The sequence below is a fragment of the Limulus polyphemus genome, unplaced genomic scaffold, assembly GCF_000517525.1.
Source record: "Limulus polyphemus unplaced genomic scaffold, Limulus_polyphemus-2.1.2 Scaffold3325, whole genome shotgun sequence".
Lineage (NCBI taxonomy): Eukaryota > Metazoa > Arthropoda > Merostomata > Xiphosura > Limulidae > Limulus > Limulus polyphemus.
This window is the reverse complement of record NW_013668935.1, coordinates 51,287-63,850: the sequence shown is the minus strand read 5'-3', so window position 1 is coordinate 63,850 and position 12,564 is coordinate 51,287. Positions and strand designations below refer to the sequence as shown.

General features: G+C 34.6%; 1 protein-coding gene across 2 annotated transcripts in view; it reads right to left on the bottom strand.

The window, feature by feature from the left end:
- The window catches only part of LOC106469148, a 93,323-nt gene that overhangs the window by 31,637 nt on the left and 49,122 nt on the right, over nucleotides 1–12,564 (bottom strand). For both annotated transcript variants that reach the window (XM_022397577.1, XM_013929613.2), the window contains exons 8-9: nucleotides 4,897–4,968; nucleotides 743–811 (exon numbers count right to left, since the gene is read on the bottom strand). In XM_022397577.1, coding sequence (XP_022253285.1) covers nucleotides 743–811; nucleotides 4,897–4,968 — 141 coding nt within the window. The remainder of the gene's footprint in view (nucleotides 1–742; nucleotides 812–4,896; nucleotides 4,969–12,564) is intronic.

The following is a 12,564-nucleotide window of genomic DNA, read 5'->3' as shown; positions in this document are numbered from 1 at the left end:
TCATCATATAAATCAGCAAATACTGTACCACCCAGTTCTTCCACACCAGAAAAGATGGTACCACCCAGTTCTTCTACACCAGGAAAGATGGTACCACCCAGTTCTTCCACACTAAAAAAGATGGTAAGACCCAGTTGTTCTACACCAGAAAATATGGTACCACCCAGTTCTTCCGCAGTAGAAAATATGGTAGTTTGATACCTAATTTCTGAAGTCTGTTAAATATTTGTGATGAATTTAGTTAACTCTACTTCAAAGATAACCTATACATTATTCAATGTTGATTCCATACTGAAGTCTGTTAAATATTTGTGATGAGTTTAGTTAATGTCACTTCAAAGATAACCTAATTATGATTCAGTGTTGATTCCATGCTGAAGTCTGTTAAATATTTGGGATGAGTTTAGTTAATGCTACTTCAAAGATAACCCAAACATGATTCAGTGTTGATTACATTACTGATCAATAACAAATTAAAAATTCTGTGTGTGTGAGTCGACCTCTGAGTGGATCAGTACAATGGTAAGCAGTTATAATTTGATAATGTTTACAAATTTTGAAAAAATACTTCAAGCATTAAATGTTAATATGCAAAGTTTTCACTAACAATTAGAGAAGACTAAATCAGATTAAGCCTAAACTGTGATGATAAAACATTAGTTAAAGAAAAGCTAAATTTACAAGTTTTTATTAGGAAACAATTCTAGTAAAATCATTTCTCCAGTCAATAGCAATCACTAACCAGTATAAACCATCGAGGCTGCATTATCTTTCTGGAAAGTTTCATGAGTTCTCCCTCTTTTATAAACACCTAAGTTACAAAAAAAAACAATTCAGTTCAATTTATACAAGTAAAAGATCTGCTTTCTTTACTCTGCATGAGTTAAAACATCTATAAACTAGAGGTGAGCATGGGTAGAAAACCTAGAACCAGGTACTTGTAGCAAAAAAATAGCCAGAAATTCAGGTCTTTACAGACTGTAATAATAAAAGACAACAATAATATTTTGAGTACGTAATACACAGTTAAATGCTGTATATATATATGTATTAGTGTGTATACAAATTTTTTATTACATCTTGCTTTTGTTAAAACATTTCATATTGGAGCCACAAGGTGGTGTACCATTATTGTTATTGGACAACAGAGTTAGCTCCGACATGAACTTAGAAGTGTGTTACTGTGGTGTACCATTATTATTACTGGACAACAGAATTAGCACTGACATAAACTTAGCAGTGTGTTACTGTGGTGTACTCACCAATGTGTTATTGTGGTGTACCATTATTATTACTGGACAACAGAGTTAGCGCTGACATAAACTTAGCAGTGTGTTACTGTTGTGTACTCACCAATGTGTTATTGTGGTGTACCACTATTTTTACTGGACAACAAGGTTAGCACTGACATAAACTTAGCTGTATGTTATTGTGGTGTACTCACCAGAATGTCATATTCATCAGCAGTCCTACGATAATTAAAGATGATGTAAAGAAGAGGGGTGGGGTGGAAGAAACCACCAACGTTTGGATTGTTGACTGCCAGCACTTGTGTGATCGGAGACCAAATTTGCTGGCACACCTCTTTTCACAAATTGTACTGTGCAAAGAACTTTAGGCAAGGTGTGTCTCCAAACATGACAATCCTGTGAGACCTTCACCACTTTTGGTGTGCATTCTATGAACTGTTCTTGATGGATTTGTGCTGTTTGGCATAATTGTTGGCTAGGAACTCCTAATGGGTAGTAGGTATGTCAGCTGTGATCAGGTGATGCTTTATTACATCTTTGTAATGCAGCTTTGGTCCAACTCTCCACTGCTGGCCAGAGAAAAGTTCTCCATAAGGTAGAGTCTTCGGAAGTCTGTGTTCTGGCATATGCACCACATGACCAGCCCAGCACCATTGTCTTTTAAGATGCATAGCTTCTATGCTGGGCATATCGGCACACTTTTGAGACCTCTTTAGGGATTCAGTCTTCCCAAGATATATTTAGGATCACTCTGAGGTGTCTGAGTTGTACGCTGGACAATCTCTTAATATGACAATGACAGAGCATATAAATCTTCACTGAATACAATATAGTACCACGGCTTGATTCACTGAATACAATACAGTACCACAAGCTGTGGTACTGTATTGTAATCAGTGAATCAAGCTGCAGTACTGTATTGTAATCAGTGAATCAAGCTGTGGTACTGTATTGTAATCAGTGAATCAAGCTGTGGTACTGTATTGTAATCAGTGAATCAAGCCGTGGTACTGTATTGTAATCAGTGAATCAAGCCGATTCACTGATTACAATACAGTACCACAGCTTGATTCACTGATTACAATACAGTACCACAGCTTGATTCACTGATTACAATACAGTACCACAGCTTGATTCACTGATTACAATACAGTACCACAGCTTGATTCACTGAATACAACACAGTACCATGGCTTGATTCACTGATTACAATACATTACTGCAGCTTGATTCACTAATTAATATAGAGTACCATGGCTTAATTCACTGAATACAATACATTACCACGGCTAGATTCACTGAATACAATATAGTATCATGACTTGATTCACTGAATACAATATAGTATCATGGCTTGATTCACTGAATACAATACAGTACCATGGCTTGATTCACTGAATACAATACATTACCACGGCTAGATTCACTGAATACAATATAGTATCATGGCTTGATTCACTGAATACAATACAGTACCATGGCTTGATTCACTGAATACAATATGCAGCTCAGTACCATGGCCTGATATAATTTGCACTTGGGTTTTGGTTGTATGCCATGCTGTTTCCAGACCCTCTCATATAATCACTCGAAAGAGGCAGTTGCTGCTTGGATCCTGTGGTGAAGCTCTGCATCAAGGCTGTTGTCATTAGCAGCATACTGCCAAGGTAAGTGAATTGGTTAATGACATTTAGCTAGTCACTGGGGAGAAGAACAGTTGGCTCTACATAGTAAGAGTTAGGTGATGGCTGATGGTGAACTTCGGTCTTTTTTATGTTAACTGTTAGTCCGAAAGCAGTGGATTCTTTTCCAAATCATCCTCGGCCATCACAGTCAAAACGTCTATGTGCAGATGACCAATTAATGACTCCCAGCTCCTCAAGCCTGTCACCACCATTGGCCACCTATCTCTGCAGGACTTCCTCCTCATTCCCCATAAGTTTTCTATTTGTACATAATCCTAGAAACATTCCACAAGTTTTCTATTTGTACATAATCCTAGGAACATTCCACAAGTTTTCTATTTGTACATAATCCTAGGAACATTCCATAAGTTTTCTATTTGTACATAATCGTAAAAACATTCTAGTAACACACTACAAGTTTTGCACAAAATGCTAGAAACACTTCTCTGCACATTTTGCACAAAGTGCTTGAAGCACTCTATTCTGCACATTTTGCACAAGGTGCTTGAAGCACTCTATTCTGCACTTTTTGCACAAAGTGCTTGAAGCACACTACTCTGTTAATCTTAATGTCCAAAACTTCAATTTCTGCATCCTTATTTTCTCTAAATGTAGTTCTGAAAAATACCCTTTATATTAGATGTGGCTGTCACATGAATTTCAGTATTTAAAATCGTTTTAACGTAATGCACTTAACTGGTTTTCTTTCATGAACACTAATGAAATGAAATACCTAGAAATACCCTACTCTGTAAGTTTTGCACAAAGTGCTAGAAGCACTCAACTCTGCAAGTTTTGCACAAAGTGCTAGAAGCACTCAACTCTGCAAGTTTTGCACAAAGTGCTAGAAGCACTCAACGCTGCAAGTTTTGCACAAAGTGCTAGAAGCACTCAATTCTGCAAGTTTTGCACAAAGTGCTAAAAATACTCCACAAGTTTTGTAGAAAGTGTTAGAAACACTTCAAAAGGTTTGTCTACAGAACTAGAAGCACTAGGCTCCAGAAGTTTCATACACAGTGATGAAAGTACTAGAACTTAGAAGATTTGCTAAAAGCACGCTAGTTCATAAGATTTTTACACAGTGCTAGAAGTACTAGACTCTGGAAGTTTTGTATATAGTGCCAGAAATACTACACTCCACAAGTTCTAGAAACACTTCAAAAGGTTTGTCTACAGAACTAGAAGCACTAGGCTCCAGAAGTTTCATACACAGTGATGAAAGTACTAGAACTTAGAAGATTTGCTAAAAGCACGCTAGTTCATAAGATTTTTACACAATGCTAGAAGTACTAGACTCTGGAAGTTTTGTATATAGTGCCAGAAATACTCCACTCCACAAGTTCTATAAAGTAATGAAAAAGGAGCTGTATAAATTGTACTTGCTACTTCAAATACCATCTATGTTTATACCACATTAGTTATATAAGCTGTAAGTGTCTAAACAAGTACTCAAGGTACTTGTAAAGCACTAGTTATATAAGCTGTAAGTGTCACTTACAGCTTATATAACTAGTGCTTTATAAGAACCATGAGTACTTGTTTAGACACTTACAGCTTATATAACTAGTGCTTTATAAGAACCATGAGTACTTGTTTAGACACTTACAGCTTATATAACTAGTGCTTTATAAGAACCTATGAGTACTTGTTTAGTCTAAACAAGTACTCAAGGTTCTTATAAAGCACTAGTTATATAAAGCTATAATTAGTGTCTAAACAAGTACCATTACACTTAGATTCTATGTAAAACATGATAACAAATATTACATATTCACTAACGAAGTACATTACCAACAAAGTATCCAACCACCAGACCCAGTAACTTGAATTAGTTGAATAACAAAGCACATCAAATATCAGAAGTTATTTATATTAATACCTTGTATTCACACTATTGTATTTATATAGATGGTAACTAAAACAAACTAATCTTTACACCAACAAAAATTCAAACTTCTTACCCTTCCAGGCTGAATAACTTCATGATGACCATATATACTGTTTTGAATAGACATCAACTTGGTTATATTGTCCTGTAACAATAAATGACCATTACTCTATTACTGGTCAACAACACATTAAGAATTTCATATTATTTTAGTGTGAGTCAAACTCTGAGTGCATCAGTACAATAGTACTGAAGAAACAGCAACATTAGAAAAAAATTCAGATTGGAATAATCTTTTTGCATTTATCTTGAGTTGAAAAAGAAATGATTTATTAAACAATGCATGAAAATATAAAGTTCTGTATAAAATGTATACATAATAACACTAGATTAAAATTATCTTAACTAAAGTAATTATTCAACAGTAACACACTGGTCATTAAAACATTATTCAACAGTAACACACTGGTCATTAAAACATTATTCAACAGTAACACACTGGTCATTAAAACATTATTCAACGGTAACACACTGGTCATTAAAACATTATTCAACAATAACACACTGGTCATTAAAACATGATTCAACAATAACACACTGGTCATTAAAACATTATTCAACAGTATCACACTAGTCATTAAAATTGTTTAGTGAATGAACACACTAGTTAACAAGATCCTTCAATAAATAAATATATAAGTCAATAAATAAACTCAGCAGTGAATGACAGTTCCTTTGGTAAATAAATATATTTGTCAATATATAAACTCAGCAGTGAATGAAAGATCTTTGGTAAATAAAACACACTGGTCAACAAAATGTAAATGAAAGAAATGAATGATGAATATTGAAACTGATAAGCAAAGTTTGGATGTAGAAAATAGCGATTAACTGGATACAAGAGGTCAGAGATTAAAATATTCTGAGTAAAAACACAACATGAATGGAGAAAGATTATGAACAAGAAAAGTTTGCATGAAGGAAGATATTAATCAACAAAGTAAGAAAAAAGACACAGGTCAAGAAAATCTAGACAAAAACCAACTGCCCTTTTTTCATGTAATTTAATAACTGTACACTACACAAGCACCAACAAAATATACTGTTAATACTACTACTTTATACAGGCTACATATTTCTGTATCAGTTTATAAGTATATATATGCTTATTCATTTGAATAATAATAATATTTTTAGATATATATTTTTGTATTTCCTTGTACAATAAACAAATCAATACAACATAGAAAAATAGAAATTTACTTAGTACTACTAACTTGATACACAGTATCACACAAAATTCTGTTCACATTGTTTCTTGCAGCCAGATAACTTCAAATCTTTAAAACTTCACAGACAATATAATGCATCATCCTAAAATCACATTAAGCAAGTGTTGATGCACAGTCAAGGGATTTGTACATACAATAACTTGACAGCACAAGGGAGGGGGGTGGAAGTTAGAAATACACTGAGGTGACACATTAGTACGATGGGGCTAATGACTGAATACAGAGTATCTATTTTCTTTTTAAATTTTTCCTGTACTCACTCATTTCATCTGTCACTCTTCAGGGTGAAACAGTGATATTAATTCCTCAACATAACAGGCTCAAATTATTTCCAAAAGTAAAGTATTAACAGCCAATCACAAAATAATTATTATTTTCTTACTTTGCTCAATTTATTGTTTTGTTTTGAAGATTATACAATCATGGTAATGTACCAATCCAAAGCATCTGGATATGTGTACATTATACTAATCTAATTTATTTAATTATTTATTAGAAATTAAATATTGTTGAACATATTATAGCAATAGCTAGGTTTTGAGCATTTTAATAATTTTATAGGTATATTTTAGCTGAAGAGTCTTTAAAACAATACAATTCGCAAATATCATATTACTTGGGTTTTATAATTTACGATGAAACTCAGTTGTCTAAATGAAAATAGTTCAATTAGGATTTTGAATATGTAATTTCACACTCGAGCTGCCAAAACAATAACAATTGTGCTTTCAATTTTCATTGTTGTCATTTACATAGTGCTGTGCTTCATGAATGTGCTAAAGAATAAATATATATATATATATATATATAAGCAAATATTATCTGATTGGGTTTAATTTACCACTCATAAAGGCTTTTTATTTTGCTGAAACTATTGTTCGTGGAAACATACTTACAGTAAAAATAGCAAAAGTTAATTCCACATGAATGAAAAGTAATTTACAGTATCTTGTGTTTTAATGATGTGTCAACTGACTATTATTACACCTTTAACTTCTAAAAAGCTTTTGGTCTACAATTATAACACCTACTAACTTGTAAAAGAGTATTGAAACTTACATTCAAGCCTAACTATTGTGTTTTACTTAGCAATTAAACTTTGTCATAACTTTACTTTAGAATGACTTTCACTGAAACGCTAACATTCTTGGGTTTGTTGCAGTCACTAATGGCTAGTTCTTTCTAAAGCACCAAATACATATATACACTTTGTTTGTTTCTTCTTTAAGGCTCATAACGTAGGTAAATTAATATGCATAATTATGCATAGAATTTTCTCTATGTTAAAATACTTTTATTAGCTAGCTTTTGGCCCTCTTACCGGAGCCTTTATCGGGCAATAATGTACTCCAATGTACATTGTTGCCCAATGAGGGCTCCTGTAAGAGTGCAAAAGCTTGTAAATAAATGTATTTTATCATAGAGAAAAGTCCATACTTTGTTGTTGTTGTTACCCCAAACATGTTTTTTCCTATAATATTTTCTGATTGAATTTTAAAAACACTTACTTTTAGTAAAGAAGTTTTAAAATAAATCAGTATTAACATTAGTTTTTTTTAATGAAGTAACACTAATATGTTCAGACCTTTTAGCAATTGTTTATTTTAAATTTTTGTGAAAAAAAAAACAACAGTGACAGCAAGAGCTGTCATTTACGTTAACACAACTCCTACTAACTGAATCATAATCTAAGGAGTTATTTTAACACTTATTTTGAATAGTACAATATACAACTTGCTCCTTTTTTTAAGGTTATAATTTTCCTACACTGAAAATGTATTTCTTATAGGTATTTACCTCCGCTCACATAAATAACTATTCTTGTTCAGTGCTACCCTCTATATGCAAATTAGTAATTAGGAATTAGTAATATAAAATCAAACTCACCATGAAAATAAAACCAATAACTCGAACGAACTTAATATATCGTTTCATAGATGTTTTGTATATAGACAATTTACAAATGTTTAAATTGTATACTGTATTTTTAACTCTCTCACTGTCATGGGTACACATATATGTTCTCCATCTTGTGCTCTGCCATGGGAGTCTGGAATTTTGTACCACCTTAAAACTTTCCAAAGTTTAACAGTTTTTTTCTCACCTCTCTTGGAATTCACAAATTCCAGTGCATCTCTTATGCAAATCATTGTGCGACAACCTTCCACCAATAAGAGTGTGACATGCTCTCATTACACATGTAAGTCCCTCTATTCAATTCTACCTAACTATCACTTTAAGTTTTGGCACAAAATGGAAGCACCTGTTTTCAATGGGGAGGAATGGTGAGAGGAGATAAGTACCTATTGGAAATAGATTTTCAGTGTAGAAAAATTATAACTCCTCTTACATATATAGCAAGAATCTCACATTGAATAGGTGGAGGGACCAGTACGAAGGAAGAAAAGAAGCATCCTTTGAAAGCATCCGAAGGACACACCTTGAGACAAGAGAGTCAGCTTGGAAGATCTGATGTGGGGAACCTCACCACTTCTGAACCAGGTATACACTTCACCCATCATAGAAAGATGTCGCATATTTGGGCAGAAAACAGAGGAGCACATCCAAATGGGAGAGAACTATGGCAGGAAAGTGATCTGAACCATGCATTATTTATAAAACTCAATTCCAGAAATTATAAAAGTGGGTACAATGAAAGGATGTGCCCCTAGTTATAGAGTGGCTAGGGTGTGATGAACTGTACACAAAAAGTTAACTACATCCAAAACCCATGCCAATGGGAACCGACATCTATGCGGGGGGTAGGATGAGGATCATACTGTCAGTAAGTCAACTACAATCCAAAACCCAGTAATCTGGTGGGGGAGGGGGATCATACAGTCTTCTCAAGTTCATGAGACTAGAGGGGATCTAGTAGCCCCCAAATCATGAACAGGGCAGATGTGGATATGATAAATTGATCAATTGATTCAGGAACTCGACATCTGGTATAGAAAAGATGTTTACACAACGTAAGCCATCTCCTTCAAAAAGTGAAATTGACAAGAATCACCCCAAGCACATTAACATCCTCGGAATAAGAAACATCGAGGTATAGCAGAAGGGAAAGAACTGTAACAATCCACAATTACCTCCACCGTGTCCCAAAACACTGATGGAGTATAAATGAGGGAGGAATATAGATATCTGTAATACATGTGTGAGGACTTATGTTGATTGGTTCTAATCTAAATCCAAAACCTGGCCACTGAGAACCGACTTCCACATGGGGGTAGGATTAGGGATCCGAATCGAAGGGGTGAACTGCAATTTTGATGGCCCAATCCCATTTGTTTTTATGTTTCATAATGGAGGATATCATGTCATCTACACCAGCAGAACACCACCACCCTAATCTCAACTGAATGGTTCTATAATCATTTCTATATTTTGTTTATATTCCATTAACTCATTCTGGAGGATGCCTCCATGGTCCACCACCCCAGCAGTTTGCAACTGGAAAGTGGTAAGGATTCTCAAACTCCACTAGAAGAAAAAGGATGTAAAATGCAGTGGAGAGTCCAGAGGAACAACAACACCCCAGACTGTGAAATGGGTGATCACAAAACCATATTTTATAAAAGCAGACTATACTGATTTATTCAATACAAGGAATGGCAGGTATGGGTAGCTTATTCCCTTCTGCTTTATCCATGAAGTCCATGGGTGAGTACAATTCAGGACAGGCATATTAATGAAGCAAATATATCGCAAGGATAAACCTTCAAGCGATCTTGTGGAACACTCCATCTCTACAGTGTGCATTGCATGGCCATGGAATTATAATATGCAAGTCAGCATGGTTTGACAGTGCAGGTTTGAACAGTTAAAGAATACCTGGTCAGGCACCACTCACCACAGAGCAGGATCAAAACAATGAGAAATAATAATAAAAAGGGAAATAAGGTTCCTGAAAAAAATAATAAAAGATAAATTATCCAGTCAAAGTCTCACTCAAGTCTGAAGACAGGGGGGCAGGGGAATTGAAGGACAAGTCCCTCCGATAAAACCCAAATAACCCACTGATCCATTGCAAAACATTGCCAAAGGATTACAAATTTGCACAATCGAGCTCTCATCAAATCAGAACCCACTGGGTAGTCACTAGTAATGTTAGTGCCATGCCCATCTACATCAAATAAAATGATGAGATGAGGAACAGGTAAGGGCTAAGAAGGACTAGAATGGGAAAAAAGAATAAGGGCTTGTCATGGTTCCAACTGCGACAAACAAGCTACCAAAGAGGAAAGGGTAGTGTGTTGATGCACAGACTCCACATGTGATTCAAAAGTCTCAGGTACATGGTCAAAAACATACTGCTAAAGAAAAGGGGCTACATTAAAATCCTTTAGATCAGTGGGCAGCAAATGAACCTGGGAAAAGGTCACATCATGACTCAGAAGATTCCAACAACAACAAAGAAACTGCGTTTGTAAAGCAAGAGCCAAAGATGACAAATGAGCCAACATGGAGATAATAAGGGAGAGGCTGTCCCTTGAAAAACCCTTAGGATCTCGGTGTATCACCTAGGAAAGGAGATGGATGGTAGATAAATACTGTAGAAGTGAAGTAAGGGTAAGACAAGGACATGACACTGGGCATGGGTTAAATGAACAGGAAAATCATGGACCACCCTCCACATAGGGAAAATAGACCACAACTGCTGAGAGTTGAAAATGGAATAGTGAGCTTGATGGCAAGCCAAAGCAAACTGATCCAAGGCCAGTGGAGGGCAAGGCATGCTGGCATCCTCAACCAATTGTGAAGCAAATTGCTCAGCATAAACACTAGTATCTGGGGAGGGTGGGAAAACTAAATATGGAGAGGAAGAACTATCATGTAATAAAGAAGGATGGGGATCATAGGAAATTGGGAAAATGGATAAAAGATCACATATCTGAGATACCATATCTAAAAATGGCATATTAAACCTAGCTGATTCTGCAGGATGAGCATAGGAAGACACGGCAAAATCCATTGGTGGAAAAAGGTTATCAAAATCTTCATTGACTGAGCAGGTTTGGCTTGTTCAGGAGGAAGTGGGGCAAGTTCAGGAGAAGATGGCTGATCCATATAACAATCAATCTCTTGGCAGATAATCACTGATAAATCCAATGATGGGTCACCCCCACCTGCAGCCTGTGAAAGAGTGCTTGTAGGATGTATGATACCTGAAGTGGTAACACGAACCTCAGAATTCATTTCAGAAATATGAATCAAACAAAAATGTTTCATAGACAAATGCAAATGTGAGAGAAAACAAAAAGACTGGGAAATTAAGTTAAAGTAAAAAAATTAATGAAGAAATTCCACTTCGGAATTGAAGCTATTAAATTGACGAGTGCGAAGTACACTAAAAGCACCAAAAGCAAAAAACATCTGATTACAAGTACTGCCAAATGAGAAGTGATAGTTAGGTAGAATTGAATAGAGGGAGTTACATACATAATGAGAGTATGTCATACTCTTACTGGTGAAGGGGTGTAACATGATGATTTGCATGAGAGATGCACTGGAATTAGTCAATTCCAAATGAATGGGAGAAAAAAGGCTTGTGGCACATGTAAAAATGTTTTGCATATAGAAGGCAGCACTGAATGAGAATAGATATTTATGTTAGCGGAGGTGATGTACCATATTGAAATATCACTTTAATACTTATGTTGATTAGTATAGCATATACATTATTTCTTTTTTAAATACCATCTTAATACTTATATAAATTAGTAGAATACACAAATTAGATCTTACTTAAACATATTTTTGGATAACCACATTAGCTTGTTTTAACCTACATCAAAATGGTTTTTAGATTGTCTACAAAAAACATAAAAAAATAATAGCTTACTTAGAAGTCAGTATTAAAAAAGGGGAGTTCAAGCATATGCATCATTGTTGCTACTAATTTACCCTTTTTCAGGGTTAATGATGGGGGGTAGAATTCTATAAAACTGGTATAACTCAATGACAAGTTGTAAATCAAATGATAGATTGGGCTTCATGTTCATTTTTTAGTATTTATATGATTTCTTCAGTATTGAAACAGGCTTTGGAACTTTTTATCAACAGATGATTTTACTTACCTATAGTGGAAAATTTCAAGTATAGAATGGAAAATTACAATTTCAAATCTTTAACACATATTAACCCGATGACTACCGGCTACTAACTTTCTTAGTAGGCAATGCAAGTCTTGCTATATTTCATTCCAACAATAAAACTAGTGGACGAATATTTTCGAAAATTCATAAGTACTTTGACAAATGTAGGTAGTTTAAGAAACATAAAGCTTATTACTTTTAATAAATTTAGTTTTTTTTGCATTATGATCTTTAATATCTTGGAAAATTACATTAGGAAATCGTATTTATTAGAAATGATTACAATATTTATATTTGCTACAGATTTGAACTTATTACTTTTAATGTTTTAGTACATTATTTTGAAAT